General features: G+C 35.4%; 1 protein-coding gene across 2 annotated transcripts in view; it reads right to left on the minus strand.

Annotated features, from left to right (window-relative positions):
* LOC136039608 (dual oxidase-like) overlaps window positions 1–20,221 on the minus strand; it is a 180,335-nt gene that overhangs the window by 13,385 nt on the left and 146,729 nt on the right. For both annotated transcript variants that reach the window (XM_065723497.1, XM_065723498.1), the window contains exon 21: window positions 18,160–18,315. In XM_065723497.1, the coding sequence (XP_065579569.1) occupies window positions 18,160–18,315 (156 nt within the window). The remainder of the gene's footprint in view (window positions 1–18,159; window positions 18,316–20,221) is intronic.

The raw sequence follows: 20,221 nt of genomic DNA on the forward strand, positions 1-20,221 counted from the left end.
GAAACAAAAGGTTTTCAACTCATCAGGTTGTCTTACCAGGGGATTTTTATGGAAGCAGAAAGACAAAAAGGGATACCGTCCTATATTAATCGTTCTGTTAAGACTTGTATGTGTAGGGTTTCCACAGTGATTATCACTAAATTGATACTGCTCTTTAATATGACTATAGAGACATTTATGGACCATTGGCGCGTGGCTCAATATCTTTAAATAATAAGACTTATGTGTGTGTCAACTCATCTTTACCCATTTTATGTTTTATAGCTTCAGCGGATTATTCAGAATTAGAATACAAAAGCATATCAACAAAATAGAATAAAAACCTTACCCTAATTTTGTTGATGTCAATGGCTCTTTCATACTACACCGGGAAACCTTTCAAACTAACCTAACAAAGATTTTATGCTACGGTTTGTAATCTTATGCAGCAAAATCTGTCCGTAACATAGGCAATGCCAAGTTGACTTCAGCTATGATTCAAAATTTCACTTTGCGTAAGGTTATGTGGCGTTATAGAATAAAGCAAAGGATTCTCCTTAGCCATCGCTGGCGCATAGGACGAAAAATTGACGTCTCAGTTACAGCGCGGGGAGTTGCTGCTCATCAATCCACTGTGCCACAACGGGTTATGTGGCGTTATATAGGCGATTCCGTAGCAACAAGATGAATTTTCTAGGCTAGTATTTAATTAATTTTGAAAAAAACTTGGTAAAATTTTTCTCGTGTCGTGCTGAAGACTGCCCTTGAACATAGGGCCGAAGTATCCACTGAATAGAATTCCATCATTTATACATAATATATATATATATATAACTAATTATTTTTTTTAACTTTTTAAAAAAGGCGTAGCATCCTTACTTCAACGACGTTCCAGCAGGACTGATAAATGTCTGTCTCAAAGGTCTGTTTGTAACCAAATACAAAAAGACCTTTGAGGCAAGCTGTCAAAAAAAGCAAGATTAGCTTTGAAAACTTGTATTTAATCATTTTGTTCCGTTTTGTTTGAATGATAATATCATTTCACTTCATTCTATTTATCAGTTCTGCTTGAACTTCGTTGAAGTAAGGATGCTAGGACTGTTTTCAAAAAGTTAAAAAATTATTAGATTTAACTCACATTTTAATGTATATATATATATATATATATATATATATATATTATATATATATATATATATATATATATATATATATATATATATATATATATATATATATATATATATATATATATATATATAAATAAGTTGTGTGTCTGTCTGTCAGGTGACGTCATGTTTGTGTGTTGACTGACGTCATGAAGTTAGTTGTCGTCATTTTTGCTATGACGGTGACGTCATTAAAGATATTTAAGACATATATGTTCACGTAGAAATCTATTAATGTTTAAGTTTAAAATGACTGATGAACTTACAATGGCAAAAGCCGATGAAGATGATCAATGAGTCTATGCCAAAAAACTTGCTGCTGATAGAGAAAGTCAGAAAAGAAAGCGTGCCGAGGAATCAAAAGAACAGCAAGGAAATGAATGCTTGCCTGAAAAATTCTAATTTATGGGCACACGTAAAAATATTAAAATTAACTACAAATATGCGTGTCCGATTGCAAAACGATGACTCTGGTCAAACATTTTCAGATCAATTGCTGGCAATTGGAAACGGAAAGCTCCCAGTAGACTCAATTTCAGGACGTATACAACTACCTGCTGATTTCTGTAATTTAGTGACGTCCAAAAATGAATTGATTGAAAAAGTATTTCCGAATATTCTAAAAAATTATAAAAATAATAAATGACTAAGTGAAAGAGCGATTCTCGCACCCAAAAATATAGACGTCCAGTATATATATACATATATATATATATATATATATATATATATATATATATATATATATATATATATATATATATATATATATATATATATATTATTTTCTTTCTCGTGTTGTGCTGAAGACGGTCCTTGGATATAGGGCCGAAATATCCACTAAATGGAATTCCACTGTATTAAAAAAAATTCCCTATTGTTTCAACTTTGTGTTTGTTTGATATGGAAAGACAGTGTGGTCTTCGTCACTATTTTTGAAAAGGTTGAGAAGAAAAAAATTAATATTTGTGGTATAGTTCGAATCAATCGAACAAGTAATATTTTTGAAAGGGGAATTACTTGTGGTCCACTGAATTTTTTGAAGTGGCAAAAGTCTTAGACGCTAAAATTGTAACATATCTTCTACGTGACATGAAAGATGAACAGACTCATGGGGGTTTTTACGAGCATGAATTACAAAAAATTAAAAATAATGGAATGTATCAAATTGAAAAGCTATTAAAGAGTCAAACTTGCAAGGGTAAGAGACAGTTGCATGTTCGTTGGCTAGGATACAACTCCGATTTTGATTCTTGGATTGCCACTGAAGACGTTCACAATGCCTAATGATTTTTATGTGACATTCATGTCCAATGTCTCTGATTCACTCTGCAATGATTTGAATAAAACAGGCGATTTTTGGACAAACCACATCCCCACTATCAAATACGAGGGAACATAAGAAGTTGTTCTTGTTCATTGTATTCTTAAAAAATATTTAATGATATCCTGAGAAAAGATCATACATATGACATAATTGTCAGACCTCATGATAGGCCACACGTTACCGAAGAATGAATAGAATCAATAAACTCGGGTGAATATCTATTCATCACATTACCTTACAAGGAATATGCCAAGGAATTAAAAGAGTGTGACTGATTTGTGTCGTACTGTCAATAGAAAAATCTCTGCTTGTAAAAATGGTGCATTCCAATTTAACTATCAATGGAACAGGGAAAGATTTACATTAGTTCTCCCATTGACAATGAAAAGGTTATTCTCAACGATAATCTGAGAGACGTACTTGGTTATAAACAGAATATAATCAATGATCGAAGTGCTGGAAGCACCAGTGGCATGGATCGTGTTATTTTCGCACACTATCCCTCCAGCTTCTCATCTGACAATTGTACATTTCTTTACGCTTCATTCGTTGAAGAATCGAGAGTTGGTAATAACAATGTCCCCCTCCTACGTTTTTTGAACGAAATACCACTCATGAACACGTTCACCACTATAATATAAATTATCTTCAATATATTACAGTCTCTCTGGAGCTCTGTTAGTTAACATTTAGAAGTGAATTGGGCGATCCTTTAGCAATAATCAAAGGTTTGGCTGTGACTACATGTCATTTTCGATCCATTCTGTGAAATGGCTAATAGAAAAAAAAACTTTTGTTTGTCCTGATTTTGATGGCTAAGTTGCTACTCTTGGACCAAAACAATTGGGTCATAGAATGGACTATTACAGGGGGTCGTGCGTCAATGTCCGGTTACAGTCTCGGCAATTGGTTTGCTAAGTTGGTTAACTCTGCTCTACCGCTGGCTGAAAATATATTGCACCGGCTGCTGAGGACTTTGTATTCTCTACACTACACGATTGGGGCTCTTGGAAGGATTTTAAAGAAAGTTTTTCGCCAAATCTCAAGTCCAGTGAACGACCCCTCGTTGAGTGATTGAAAACACGACTAGGTGGTAAAGGTTTAAAAAGGGCAAGAGGCACTTCATCACTAATCAGTCTTAAGTTAGGCCTGAAGCGTAAAACGCCGCTTTTGTCAAAGAAGAATAAGAAACCAAAATTAAAAATTTTTAGATCGAAAAAGAATTTCTTTTCCTAGAAATGGCAAATTACCTCTAATCGCTAACTGAAAATTCAAGGGACAATCATGACAATCATTATACTTCAAGTCACGTATAGTCCGATAAATGCTTAGTCCAAGTTATAGACGTCATATGCTATTTCTAGCGTATTATTACTGTGATGAACCTCATGAGGACGATCCCTGTCCATGAATGGACAGGGATCGATGAGAATGTTGATAATAAATCAACATAATTTTATCTCAGTCTTAAATAAACGCAACAGTATTTTTCAATGTACAATATTTCGAGACTAAAAGTCGAATCGGTCTTATGAGGCGTTCAGTCAATGCTGCCTTTATAGGACTATGACTAAAAACCAGTATTGTATTATATATTTCAATGAAACCGCTTTTACATGTGGATTAACAAATTCACTATCCCAATCTGTTTGAATTTTGCTATATGAATCTTGTTCAAAGGTAGATTCAAGGGCTTTAGTAACTTCATCACCACTTTTTGAATGCAGCGGAACAGCATATGTATAGCGACTCAAAACGCTGATTGGAAGTAAAATATCCTTGTACAGGTTATTGTAACGTCTTTGAGTCTCGTCTAGAGTCCCAAGATCGGCTTGTAAAATTGGAATAATGATTACCACGAACTCTATGATTTCGACGAAAAATTGTAGCTTGGTTCATTCTGTAAAAATGTTATAGCGAACTTCTTTTCAACTTCAGAGACTCGGGCAAGTGTGATGAGAGAACTTCAACATCCGGGTTCACCAATGTTTTCATAGACTCGTTTCAAAACTTGAGCTAGTTCGAACATACACGTAGTGTGAAGTGTCCACTACCCTTTTGCATACTAAATATGGTGGAAAGACGCTTTCATTTAATACCTTTTAAATCATCAGTCCCACTTGGAGTGGTATCCGACAACGATAAACCTTCTGATATTTGACCATATTCTGTTATTCGTTTTAAAATTCTTTTATTCCAAGTAATACTTTAAGGAAAGTTTGATGCCTTTGAAAGTTTATAGAAATGACTATTAAATAATTCAAGTTTTTTACGATTTGCAATTAAATCTTAAACCAAATACATTCAATGGAACTCTTGCTGCAGATTATAACTCAATTCTTACCACCATCAAATTGTAAATGTTTATTTTCAGCAAGATAGGTTTACTTTACTTTGAGTCTTTTACTTTGCTCAGGATAGGAGTGCATTTGGTCTACAACATTGGATAAAACCTTAGATAAACCTTCTTCTTACTTTGGCATTTTCAAAGTTTCAGAAATTTCGGAAGTTGGAGGTTGATCAATGACATTTACTCTGAGTGGTCTTTCATAGTAGAGCTTATGCTTTTTGACACATCCAAGGGCATTTTGAAGCAAATTAATTTTTCATCATCGGCAAAGGTTTCAATTTAAAAAATTTATCAAGATTATCTTCAAGTGCTCTTTTGGTGAAAGAGCAAGTTCCACTGGCGCCAATTTATAGGATTTAGCCATCTAGGGAATAGTATTTATAAGTCCCACGATTATCGGCAGTAACAATGAAAAGAAACTACCACCCGCAAGAACAAGTCGTTTTCTTTTAAAATCTTTTCCTTTGTTTTTGCAAGCTAGAGTAGGTACAAGTGAACGGTGTTGCTTTGTCTATTGCCTAACATCTTCTGGCAGTAGAACATTGCCTTCAGCTATAATTTAAACAAAGCTCAGATAGGAGATTAATGAATTCATTGTCAGTACCATGTTTGAGTATAGCTTTCCGAAGCAGCGGTTTTGAATTAACTAGGACGGAAAATAAATGTCTATTTTCACGTAGTTTCTTGAGTGTCATAATGACGACTAATCATCTTTTGTACTATCTACGGGTAGATATACGATAATTTCATTATTAAGAATATCAGTGACAACACGTAACTCTTCGGGCGTGTTTTGATTGGGATCGAATAGAATGTAAGCATAAGGTTTATTAGTAGCTTGATAGCATGCCGAGAGGATAAATTTTGATTCACCAGGATATATTTGCTTGTTCAAAGTTTAAGAGAACTTGAATCACGAACAACACAATAGATGATATAGTAAGTACATTTCAAAGCAAGTGTCCTCATACATTTCCTCTGATGAAATAGATTGTGGATAACAACAGTTACGGAAACTTTTTACGATGACACCAGAGCATGAATAAAATTTCCTGAGACCATTCTTCAATAGATTCAGTTAAATCATCAATAATCAACCAAGAGTTTCCTTCAATAATATTAAACAAATTAAGTCCCCGTATGAATTTTATGTCAGGCGCAATAGTCTTTATTTTATCACAGGACTCTTGCCACATACTATAGCAATAATATGTATTTTTCGGGGTTTTGAAAAACATTTCATCACGATTTTGCACTATTTTTGTTAAAAGGGTTGTTTTTCCAGACATTGCAGTTCCGCAAAGAAAGGATTTGAATGGAGTTTTAAATTGATAGATATTCGTGTCGCTGTCAAAATACAAAAACCGAACCTAACCTTAATCAGTTGAATAAATACTCAAAAATAGAATACATAGTTTCTTTAATATAACTGAATTCACTACAAAACATATTACATGGGCACTTGGAAAAACAACATAAAATATATTTACAGACATTAAAGAACAAATGAACATTAAAAAACACTTCGAAATGAATTCCACTCCGGACAGGACCTGACGCGACGGGATCCCCGCCGGAGAACGCAGCGGCAATATTGGCAGCCGGAACACGCAAAGGCCAACTGCGGGCTAATGCGTTGGTTAGAAAAATAAATAGTATGATATTAAGGACTTTTTTAAAACAGCGATTCTGCTTTACGCAAAACAAGTCAATATCAATAAAAAGTAAGAAAAACGACTAGAAAAACTATACTTATAAAACAGGTAAAAACCCACGCTGATGAACTGGAGACTGATTGTGAGGAGAGAAAAAAGAGGCACTCCTCTCACTAACTATTGAGCTTTCTCCAGACCAAGACGTTGTCTGTACTCTACACATACGTCCCGATGTGAATAAGATAATTGGAGTGTGGTAGTACCTTCACACCATCCACGCATACATAGACTTTATCTTATATGCCCGGGATAACATCTTTAATGACTCGAAAAGTGTAGTTTCTAAATTTCAAAGAGTGAATCGTCATGACCTTCGCTCTTGGAGCGAAATTATTTTCTGCACAGTTTCTATAAATACTCAAATCGAAATTTTCCTTTACTTAGTGTGATGTCACCACTTTGCAGACTTTTCTGCTATCCTGATTGTGAGTTTGCAGATAGAACACATTCGGACCAGCAAGCACAATTTTGGTTATCAAGTCGACCCCGCCTCGGATCCCCAAACTAACAACATATTTGTGGCCTGGCATTTCACTAGCTTCGGGTAAATGGACTCATCCCAATTGGTAAAGTCCATTTGATAGTTTATGTGCATAATATTGTCCAAATCGTACAATAGATTATCTGCTTTAACTTTTAGCAGGAGTGAATCAGTATCTCCATAATGCACTTGAACTTGTCCCTCCCCCGGCCATTGGAGTTTACACACATTGTAATAAACTTCCAACATGAGTTTTTTTTAAATTTATAATATAGCAAAGACAGCGCAGTGTTTTTATTTAATTTTAAGCTTCTTTTTTCCAATGCAAAAGGACCATATTGGAGTCTATAATCGTGAATGATATGAAATTCAGATCTACAATGATTCAGATGCATTCTTTTAGGTCAGTCACACCGTCACAGCGACTAATATTGCCCACACTATCGTATATCTTACCGAAGGCTGAAGTTAAAATGAGTTTAAAGATTTCTCTTTCAACATTTGTTCTTGCCACATATCATTCTTTCATTACTGATTTTAAGAATCAAATCCATCACCAGATTAGGAGTTGAAAAATAATATCCCAAATCCAACCCAAATTCCCAGTAAATTTTATCCGTGTTTTGAGAGAGATGATATCCAACAAAGTCAATGCATCACTTGCCAGGTACATTTTACGATAATCCTCCCTATTTTTACGTCCTCCCTCGGCCCAAACATTTTTTTAGTAAAATCGTAGTCGACAATTGTGCATTGACGACCGTGAAGTGAATCATAAAACACTTCGATGGGCGGTAATTTTCCCTCACATAGCCTCGAGAAGGAGCTACAGTACTCATACAGGTATATGGCCTTACAAGTTAATAAATCATACATCTCATCATCTGGAAAGCGTTGTTTAAGGAGGAGAAAGATGTTAAAATCGTAGGTTTTTTGTACTTGAATGAATTGACCAAGGGATTTGAGGAAAAATCTATAAGAATCTAGAAACGGATTCAACTCAAGTATGTATTATTATTTTCAACTGTTGTCCATTTGAATTCTAAAATCAGCAACTTTTCAGATAATTCGGGAACGATGTTATATGAAAATGACCCATCCACTCATGCACCATCTACAGCTTCACCTTTCTGCAAAAGTGCCAACGCCGGTAATATGACTTTCAAATCATATTTGGAATTGTGCATGTAAGCCAGTAGAAAGTTTTGCTGCCTAACATTTACATTACACAATTTATAGGTCATCCCCCGAAACTTACCTCCCCAGATAAAATCGAATTACTTACGTGATCATGGTCACGGACTGTCAAATCCCCACTACTCTTAACACATTTTTCTTGCAAACCCAAAGCACTTATTTTTAATGTTCAATTAAATCTTCTGGTATAAGAATCATTGGATAATTTGTATTGCGCAGCCATGAAATTGACTTATTAGCTGTTTTAATAAGTGTAATCATAGCTGTATCTGCACTATCTCCCCCACCCAATGTCTCAAATACTTCTACCAATTGATTTTTATCACTCAAGTCTGTTTGACCGTGGTCATAAGAGACAGCAATGGCTCCATGTTCTTCAACACGATTGGAGTTTGATGTATCGCACACGCCCATTAGTTTGGCTTCGATGTCTAACTCCACCTTGCCATTCTGCAAGAGCGCATTTCGGAAATTTTTAGACCGTAAGATGGCATTGTCACTCGAAACCGTCTCCAGGGACTGGTATCCATGACACTTACAGTGCATTCTGTAATTCTTATTACAGAATTCTTATTACATGCACTGCGAATACAGTGCATTCTTATTCGCTACAAAATATAGAGAAACAAACTAGACAATAATAACAAGTACCCCCTTTGTTCCCTTTACACTCACTTAAAACCCAACAAATATTGGTAATAGGAAAGAAATATTTAATTGAATCAAATTCACTGGTAGGCTCGTAAAGAAGCCATACCCAATGTTTCACTGATTCAATGGCCGGAGACCTAACTGAATACGAAATACCCTTTTGATTTTAAGTTCATACTCTTCATATTCTGTATCATACTATAACACTGAAACTCTAATCTTTAAATGCTCCTTTGCACTCCAAAAAACGTTTATTCAACTAAGTGTTATAGAATATTGCCCCTTTGAACAATTAAAATCAACTTTGGAAAACTCTGCCACCTCCCCTTCTCAATTAACAGCAAAATCGTCCAAATGCGTCTTACTACCATCATTCTTCCCGGTTAAAGCCCAGCGAAAAGGACTGAATACTTGAAGCACTCTAAGCCCGAATCGAAAGAGAAGCGTTTTACACCTCTACAAGCCCTCAAAACTGCATTATACTTTACACCTCTCTCCCCTTCCCGCCTCTTAAAACAGATTCCTTTTAAATCTTCAAAACATTGACATCTAAATTTTCTACAAATGAAACTACTGACCCACTTCCACTTTCATTATCACTTTCTACCGTATTAAAAATACTACCCACCGAATCCAAAAAATCAACCTCAAAATTGTGCAAGTCCGGGTTAAGAGTCCGCATTTCCGTTTGCAGGTACTAGAAGTACACATTACCAGACTTTTCATTGAAATTTTTTTGTGCAATATATGCATTCACACTGTCTCGCCCCCCCACGCCCGGAATGTGTTTTACAGAAGTGCCCGAATCTTGCTGAAATAGACGTTTCCTATGTCTACTGGATCCATATGGATACTGCCACTTCTAAGAGTATTGAAGGGGACTCCAAACTCAGCTCTAAAAACATAAACATTGCGCAAAGCAGTATCAGCCAGACACAATTCAGGTAACAAAGGGGGTGAGCCCCTTCTACTTTGTTCCGCTTCTCCCATGCAACTGTGAGGGGCAAGCGCCTGTTCGTCTAGCACCCTCTCAACCTCGTTGCTGGCACTTGGTTTGAAAAATTGTCTATAAGTTCCACAACGAGGCCAAGATAAGTGTCTAAATCAAAATTGGGGGAAAGTATACTAATAGGACTCACCCCCAAACTGTAATCCCCCTCATTTTCACTTTCAACTCGGTCCGTACATAGACGATCATGAAATTCTGAAGGCTGCGACAGTACGTTCTCGATATAGGGCCCTGGTGAAGAAATGTGAACCTAGAAAATATTAAGCTTATTGAAAAAATTTTGATTTCATCCTGTGAAAGAATTTATATTAAACTGAAAAGAGAATGTCTTATACTTAAGAGTGACCGTTCGGTTGCATTAAGACCACACTACCAGTTAAGAATTTAATAACCCGAGATTATTCCATAAGTTGACCCTTCGGATGAACTGAGACCACACTACGAACTGAAAATTTAATGATTAGAAATTACCACATAAATGTGGGATGATTGCGCCCTCTTTACGTTTCAGGTATTAGAATGCTCTAAAGATTCTTAAAATTTTACTGAGGGGTGTTGGCGTCAATAGTCGTGGACCAAAAGAATTCCGTCAACAGATCCTTGATCCATTTTCGGGGGCCTGGGAAAAGAACAAAATATTCTTACTTCCAAGATGTAATTATGATTTTAACCTATGAAAAGAATATTAATCAAGGTATCCTCAAACCCTTCATAAACTAACGAGCCAGGACCAGTCATTAACCTGAAAAGAATTGTGTATTTTACTTATTTCTTTTAGGACTGCCAAGATCCTAGTTATTTTGCCTTTATTAATCTGAAAAGAATTATGTATTTTCATTGGTATGAAAAACCTACTGATTAATGCCCTCAAATCCCCCTTATTAGAACACAAAGTTTTCAACACTTTTCAAATTGATTATTTCAAGAAGCAGACTTTTGAATTGACTATTTCAAGAAGCAGAATGATCCTAGCTATTCCCTCTTTTACTAAGGCGAAAAGAGTATTATTTTAGCTTTTTTATGACCGAGGGGGGCTCCTCAGAGCCTCCTTCAAATTATCGAAAAGGATCCTATAGTAAATTAAAAGGAATGCGTCATTTTTTAGGACGAGCAATATCGTTAAACCCCTCCAGGGGTAGCGAACATGCCCCCGTGACATCCTACATTCCCCCCATGCCAAAAAACGTTCAGTTTTTACCGCTAATAAATAAGCTTTATGACAAATAGCAAACAATTTACACTTACATTAAGGTCAACAGCTCCATCTTGGTTGGGAGTAGTAGGCTCAGCAAGTAATCTTCCATGGTAGAACGCATCATGTCTTCACTACATTTTAGTGATGGGGCGACGACCCCACCACATTGTATGGGGTGTGTGGATCTCAATGGGGCGGCATACGTCATGACCAAAATTTCTTGAGGGTGCCACGGAGGGATCGCCAATTTCGCCATGTGTAAAGACCGTCTCCGGACTTTGCAATGCGGTTGTTGTTGCATCGCATGCCCTTGCCCTTTTTGGAGGAGGAGGATATATGTCGGAATTTTCTTTAAAAAAAAATAAAATTTTTGTTTTTCATGAAGTGATAAAATACATTAACAAAATGTAACCACCAAAATATAGCTCAGCTCTATCTCCCCCTCCCAAAACTGGAGATGACCCCCCCCGAAAATGTCATAGTGATACGGGACAATGGATGGCAAATGATGTGTAAACCCCTTTCCTCTACGAGGAATTTAAACTGTCTTAACCTTAGTAAGGCAGAAAAATTGGATTCTCTCTAAAATATAGTAGATGAAAAAGCATTCTTCAATCGTATCTTTTTCATGAGCTTCTAGTAGCCTTCACGCAAAGCTGCTCATGACCCCCAAGCATATCATCTAGATTCTTGTAATAAAAAAATACAAATAACTTGAGCTTCAAAAATTCTTTAACATTTACATTAAAATTCTTTTTTTTTAAAATCATTTCTCTAAAAAATTCTTTAACATTTACAAAATTCCTATTTATTGCTCTCTTAAAGTCATTTCAGGCCTAACTGTCCCCTCCCCCTCACTATACTAAGATGAGGAAGCGGTGTCAGCTCGCAACAATACAGTGCCCGAATCAATTTTTAATATCTAGGTGGGACAATTTTGTCGTTTCACAGTATTTTCAATGGAAATTCAAAAAGTCTTTCTATAAAATACTCTCCGAAATTGCTGATTCGCATTAAATATTCAGTGTGAATATCTTCATTGATGTATGAAATTTTAGATATTTATCTGATATAAAGAATTACAGTAGGTTAAATTGGGGTATGCCTATCTTATTTTTTGGGGATGGGGAGGGGTATATAGAAAGAGAGGCTTACCAGCATATAACCAGAGGTCCAATCCTTTTTCAATTTTCTTCGAGAATCCATTTTAAAGAATTGTGTTACGACCAAAATCTGATGGAGGACTGATGGGGAACGTTGTTCTAGTACACATTTTTATGCCCCCAGGATACAATAGAAAATTACTCGGTTCCCATTAGAAGAATAGCGGATGACGCTTCTTTTTTCCTGAAAACTGCGGGGCACTAGGACACCTTTGCTTATAGAAAAATTAATACTCTCTCCAACTGTTCTATTCATAAAAAATGGAGGCGAACATCACTTGTTTGCTGATACGATATGGCGGAAAAGCATGAATATATTGGGAATGGTGTGAGGAGCATACCCTTACTTGAGGGTGGACCTTGGAGGTATTTTTTAGAGGAAATCTAGATTTGGCGGGGATTCAATGGGGTCTTTGAAGCATTTTAATTGTAACAATCAAGGAAATCATGAAGTAAACAAGCCCTGGCCCTTGCGGGTTTTTAAAGACTGTCTGTGAGGTAACAACCAAAGCCTATTACGTAACAACCTTAGAAATCCCGATTCAACGGGGTCTGCTAGGTTCTTTAAAAATAAACTATTACATAACAACCAGAGCCTATTACGTAGCATGCACCCGCATCGTTTAGAAAACATTCCCGCGATGTAACAAACAAACACTATTAGGTAACATACACATACGTCATGAGGGGATCGACAGGATCCCTAGCCGCTTGTATGGACACCCTGGGGTACTGAACGATTGCATTGCGGGGGTACTCGCCGGTGGAATAGATTGGACCTACACTACTACTCATACTTACGGGCAATAAAAACTTTTATTCCAGAGCAGTTAAAAAAAAGTCCTAACTAGTGACCAAAAAATTTGTATGGTCTTTTTACTGGCTTTAAGTTTCATTCAGGAGAACCAATCCGACAAATTCATATTTCCGGGTAGCAAGAATTTTTTCTCTCTCATAGCATTTGGAAAAAGGCAATTTTTCAATTACTTTGATTTTACTAAAGACAAGAAATGTCGTGGTAGAGATACGTTCCCTCGGACAATTTATCAAAACCATCCAAGTACACCTCGATCAGTCGGAAGTGCTTCTGCAATTGGTATTTATAGACTTCTTACAGGTAGCCCTTCTGATTTTAGGTGTTATCCATAATCCATAAATTAATATGAACAAATATACAAGTTATTTCCCAAAGCTTTTCCAGGGCGTGGCATATTTCTAACTTTTTAAAATGTCAATACAACACGTGTTTTAATCAAGGTGCAACAGTTTCTCAGTTATTCATATCTAGTCAATAAATATCGTTTCCATATTCCTGTTGTTAGGAGATGAGAACTGGAATCGCCTTACCAAAATATCCACTGAATTGAATTCCACTGTCTTGAAAAAAATTTCTCTTTTGTTTCTAAGTTCGTTTTTTTGTTAAATCTCCAATAGAAGTGGCGAAGAGAAAACAAAAGAAATCAATCAAAATCATAATAGTCAAGTATTTATATGGTTCGATTTTGCCATCGAAGAGACTTGAGTCGAGTTCAACCACCTCCCAAAATTCAAAATTATATAAAGTAATCATTTGGCCAACGCAGTTTCCATGGTTGAACACCTCCCCATTCCTAGGTGGAATCCCAGGTATGGTACTGTTTCATCTCTTCTTGAATATCTGTTTGACTCGGTTTCTTGGGAGGCTGCCATCTAATCGATCCTCAACATGAGTAGCCATGAAATACTACTTCGAGGAAAGTAGTAATTAAAATTATTTTGTTGTATTTAAAAATGGCTTAAATCGAATTGACTATTCAAAGGTTACAAAAATTGTAAAAGAACCTTTGGAACTTGAAAAGATACCACAAATCAATTGTGCATCCCAGATTTTTTTTGGGGGGGGGGGCAAAAACATTAAAAATGCATTAAAAATGTGTTTATAATACGTTTTTACGAGTCGATCAAAGGACAATTCTAGTCGGAGGGAGGACAGTTCAAGCCTTACAACTCTCCTTGGATACGGCCTTACTGGAAATAATAGTTTAAGTACATAGAAATAAAAAAACCTGAAGCTTAAAAGGTTTTTCGTTCTTGTTATTGGCTTAAATTTTCTCATAGAAAGATAGACAATCAGTTTCAAAAATTGGATTATTTGTCTCTCCAGAAATAAGGCGATTGGCTTACAAAATACGTCATAGATTTAAACCAATGAAACTACAGCATGATTCTTAGCATGGAATAATAGGGAAGTAATATTTCTTTTCTCTTTGGTTCTACAAGTTATTTTCCGGTATTTCATCCTTAAAAATAAAATGAAAAATCATGAATTTCGCAGTAAATTATGGCCATAAGACCGCCAAGACCAAACTGCCTTTTCACCATAAAAACTAAGAAAGAAATAAAAAACTAAGAGGGAAAAAGTATCAAGACAATGGGGTGGAAATAATGACGAAGTCTTGGCTGAACTTTTCGTTAAGAAGTAATGATGCCTAGGCTATTTTAAAAAATGGATTTTTGACCAAGAACTTTTATTGTAAATGTATATTGTTTATTATTTTCTTTGCTGAAGACGGTCCATAGATATAGGGCCGAAATATTCAAATAGTTTTGTAGTTCATTGTTTTGGGAAAAAACCGTCCTCATTATTCTCTCTGCTGTATTTGTATAATAGGATGGAAAATGTTTCCGCTGACTAAGAAAAATTTGCCACATTTCTTTTTGTTTGTTAATTTACTAAATGTTGCGTTCATTCTGGGAACCAAATTGTTTTTAAGTTTACAGAGAAATAGTTGATAGAAATCATTTAAGTTGTTAGAGACTACTTTATAAAAAAAAATCTTGTGACTCAAAAACACTTAGTCGCTTTATTCGATATGATGGTCACATAAGAAGTTTCAAAACGAATTAAAATTTTAAAAGTTGGCTTATTTACCCCTCCAGAAATAAAAAATAATGTAATTATTACGCAAAACGTTCGATCTGTCATCCCATATTTTGTCAATAAAGGCCCTGAAATGAAGCACTTGAGCCCCGTATTGATGAACCTGAAAATCTATAATTCCCATCATGTATTCGTGTTGAAGAGAAGCTGGAATAACGTGCTTGAAAACCGTACAATGTTAATTGCGAGACTTAGAATATGGAGAGTTCACACTGGCTTAGAGTGAACATCTGCCAGGCTTTTTTCTTCTTCTTTTTTCTGAATATCCTGTGAATTCATAAGGGACCGCGTCACGTCGGTGGCTTTGCATTATCGTCCAAGGCATATATTGCTATCAAAATTTGATCCATTCAGTAAATGTCAAATGCCCAATACCTTAAGAGTTGCAAGGGTTGTATGAAGGGCATGTTGATAATCTTGACCCTTTATGACATGCTGGCTGGAAGTAACTTAAACATACAGAGCTTAAAGACCAAATCAAAGACTTTAAAACAAATGAAAATACAAATGAAAAGCTTGAAAGTAGTAGAGTGTTAGTTTACAGCTGATAGTGGAAGAAGCATCATTAGCAAAGACCTTAATGTGTATAGGACTTAATGTGTATTTATGCACGGATCGGTGTCTGTACGAGGCTAATAAGAAATTTGTAAAATTGACACATTGTGAGTCAGAACAGGAATTTTTCCTTTTTTTCGTACGGTAAAGATCCTGTAGCAAGATCCCCGAAACGGACACGATTCCTTTACCGAAGGAAAAAATTTAATAAAATAAAGGTAATTGTGTTCGATTCGCCGTTCAACACTATTGAACCGTGAACGGTGAACCGTCGAACACTATTCAACCACTACTCAGTGATGGCAATTGGGGGAGGGTGGGTTCCAGTAGGTAATCACCCCCTAATTTTCGACAAAACATTTGTTTTTCGCATTTCGAGTGTAAAATACCGTTTCTTTCGTATTTTCATAGAAAAAAATCGACGAAAAACAAAATTCTCACCTTCTAGATATTGAAAAACTCATCCACCTCCCAAATACTTTCGTAAATTAGTGCCGTTGGTACTACAGAGCTTAAAGACCAAATCAAAGACTTTAAAACAAATGAAAATACAAATGAAAAGCTTGAAAGTGGTAGCTTTCCACCAATATCTAGCCAAAATAGATAGAAAAATCGAAGGTTCTTCTCAAAGAATATGGAATGATACTGATTCATTTTGATCAAGATATAACACGAATCACACTGACATAGCATGATACTGATTAAGATTATCCAGACATGTTCTTCGCCTTTTCTAGGGATAGTATGCTACAAAAATTTTACCACCGTATAAATTGTATAAATATAAAGTTCTAGAAAATCTTTCGTAATAAAAAGCTCAAGCATATTTTCCTCCTACTTGTGGTAGTTATATGACGCCTATACTAATTCGGTGTCTTGTTTCTCATTGTTTGGTAGTATGGCTCTTGAATTTTCCTTGTTATCTTCGCTCGGTATCCAAGATTTATAATGAGGTGAATAATTTGATTAAAAAGTATTTCTTTCCTATTTTTGGCTCGATTTTCAAACTACCATTTTAAGGGGTTACAGGCTCCTAGGATCATGTTCATCTTTAATTGTCTTTTTTGGTTTACTTAAAGATTTCTTTGGCTCATCCAAAATTGCCAGAACAAATCCTTCCAATACTTCGAAAAATAGGATTTCTCTTTGGCTCATTTCCAAAAAACTTGTCGTTCTCCACAAAATTTTAGGTAGTAATATTCTTGCATTTTGTTAGACGTTGAGGGTGTGTTCGGATAACAATGTTTTACAATATATTCTAGGTTCTCTATTAAATGCTTTGGGAACGTTCGGATTGCAATGTTTTACAATATATATTTGTTTAGTTTTTGACTGTCAGGGGATGTAGGTTCTTAGAGTCAGGGATATTATTAGTTGTCTTTTATGATTTTCTTGTTAATTTTATCGGCTCTTTTTATCGGCCCAACCTTTGCGGAACAAATCCTTTTTATACATTCTTTGAAGTGGTGACGTTTTCGCTTCTTTTTTTTTACCGCTAAGAGTATATTCAGGTTACATTGTTTAGATCCTACTTTCGGGTTTGAATTGTACTTCTAAAAAGTGGAACAATTTTTCCTTTTATGCTAAAAAATTTGTAAATTGTAAACTTTTACAGGAGGACAAGTGAGACTCACTTCTCGAATATTCGTGATGCGTATAGCCCTTTGTCATTCTTAACAGAGTTAAGTTTTATAAATTTTTTTTTATAATTACTGACTGATACAAAAAAGTCAACCCCCTCTTTCTTCTCTTCTCCTATCTCTCTCCCCCAGCGCATTTTCTCTGTCCCTACATTCTTTTCCCTTGCAATTTCAATTTCAGAAGACTTGAGCCAAAAAATTACTCACAAACAAGACCGTATCCAGGGGGAGAGGGTAGGCGAGTTTGAACTCCTCTACGAAATGTTTGTCCGATTCGTAAGAACGTAACTATAATGAATATCAACAAATTTTGTAAGCGTTTTGAAGTTTTTTTTTGTATCCCCACCTGAAAAAATTCTTTTTAACCCATCCCTTCCCCCCGCAAGGAATCCTGGGTGCGGCCCTGCTCTCAAACGAAGGATATTATTTTATCGCCCAAGGAAATAATGACGAAGACCACACTACCTTTCCATTATACAAAACAACAAGAAGTTAATGAGGAAGTTTCTGGTTGATCACTGTCTTCAGTGAATTCTTTACTAACTTCTTATTTTCTGCGAAATTGTTAGATTGAGAAAATTATCGATAATATGTTATTATCGATGTTATATAGATAATATAAATTATTTGGGTTTGGGAACATAAATGGTTGACCACTCTCTGTCATCTGGTGTAATTTTCAGAGCACCACTTTTTCTGCCATGCGTGGCACACTTCCACCACACAGCGACACGCGTGGGGCAGTTTCACCACACGTTCTAGCGCTTACGAATTTTGAAAGTGGACAACCTGTCAATTGAACACTTACCAGCATAGTAGTTCGCAGATCAAACTTGTGAAAGAACTGCGTAATAAAGATGTGCATTTCAAGAACATTTGTAACGTCTTTCCGCTCAACGTCACGTAGAACGTCTATAAACCATTCAAAATGTCGATGCGACGGACAAGTCCAGAGGAAGTAAACCTAAAAGAGAATCAATAAATTGTAAATAGAAAAATATTTGATAGTTAACGGAACAAAAGCAAGGCAAAGCAACATACAGTGTTTTAGGGGGGACACTTGCCTCGGGTTCATAAATTTTAGGGGCGCAACATTTCAAATAAATAATGAAACAGTTATGATTCTTGACATTTCATTTTTAGTAAAATAAACAAGAGAGCGCAGTTAAAGTGATTAATAAATTATCAATTAGTTAGTAAGTAAAATAAATTTAAAAATGAAAGAATACTAAATAAGTTGAGATAAAAATAATTTTAAAAAATCCTTAATTAAATAACACAACCAATATAAGAAAAAATAAGTATTAATAATTATCAAATTAAGATGCTAAAAATTAAAAAATAAATTATTAATTAATTCATAAACTGAAAATAGTTTTTATTAATAAACGAAAATTTTCTGACAATTTGGCCTGAAAAAATTAAGTATACAGTAGGGGAGGGTGCTAATTAAGATTTTGCCTTGGGCATAAGAGAGGCCAGAACCGTCACTGGCTACATAATTGAATGATTGATTATTATCGGAATAAAAACTACATGGGAATGGAAAGCTAAAATAAACAATTTAAGTGTATGAGACAAAGGGCAATACCACCCGGTATTTAAATAGAGAATTGAATAGAGAAACCTGAACAATACGAATACCTTATAATCCAGAACTAGGGATAAAGAAGATATATTATAAGATCCAGCCCATTCCATTGCCCACTACAGTGGGCAATGGATTGCCACACAGTGTACTGCGGCAAATTCAGGGAAATAGGAAGTGGGCTAAATAGTTGTTATCAGAAAACCCGTTACCGTTAAAAAAAATTGATCTATGCTTTTTTGGCAACAAAGAGTGAGATTACAGCTTGAAGAGACGATATATTACCCTATATATATATATTGGACAAACTGCTTCCTCAGTTAACACGATAGAATCACTATCTACTTTATCTACTATAATCAATAGCATTGGGTTCTTGCTACTTTAGAAAAAGGATTAGCTTTTTGGCTCAACACGACAGAATCGCAATGTACTTTCTTAACTAAAAAAGAATGAGTAGCAATTATCTCTTCTTACTTTAGAGTTCAGATTAGCTTTCGTGCTGCTTGTTGACAAATATAGCCATCTGGTATCTTACTTAAACTGTACTTATTTTTCGCTGGTTTAAAAAGCAGATTGGTTTTCTTCCTGCTTTCTTGCTCAACAATACTGAATAGCTATCGAGCACTTTTTGTTCAGAGTTTTCTATCGCTCGAAAAGATGACTTAAACAAACATTCAATAGACAGCAACGCCCAGCACTTCCCAGAAAGCTTTATTTATTCCCTTAATTCTCGTTTATGCATATAACATTCGAGACATCTTTCAACGGAGAACTTTCCCTAACATAATTGAACTTCTTAATTCCCTTACTAATTATGAAGGCATAAGGACAGCCAGGGCGAAACAAAGGGAACTGAATTAGTCCTTCACATGCAACAAATATGAATTATGAGGTACCAAAAAGCGTTTTATTCAGGAAATATGTAATCTTACACCTAAATTTCCTCAAGTGCGTAATGCATAGAGTGTCCTACAGGTTTTGTATTCAAGGACTTTTAGATTTATTTCATAAAAATAATAATCACAAGTTTTCATGCATATTACAGAAGAAAACATAGGGACTAGTTACAAAAAAAATTCTGACTTAAAAATTGGTCGCTCGTTTCAATGGCTTAAAATTTCACGCAAGACTTCCAACGTATTTCACGTATAGACTTCCAATTAACTTATGAAAATACATAAAAGATGTAAAGCAATGAAATTAAAGCCCACTTTTACCACTAAATAATAGAAAACTAATTTCCCTTTCTGTCTTTTTAAAAATGTTTTAACAGGTTTAT

The sequence above is a fragment of the Artemia franciscana genome, chromosome 19 (genome assembly GCF_032884065.1).
Source record: "Artemia franciscana chromosome 19, ASM3288406v1, whole genome shotgun sequence".
Lineage (NCBI taxonomy): Eukaryota > Metazoa > Arthropoda > Branchiopoda > Anostraca > Artemiidae > Artemia > Artemia franciscana.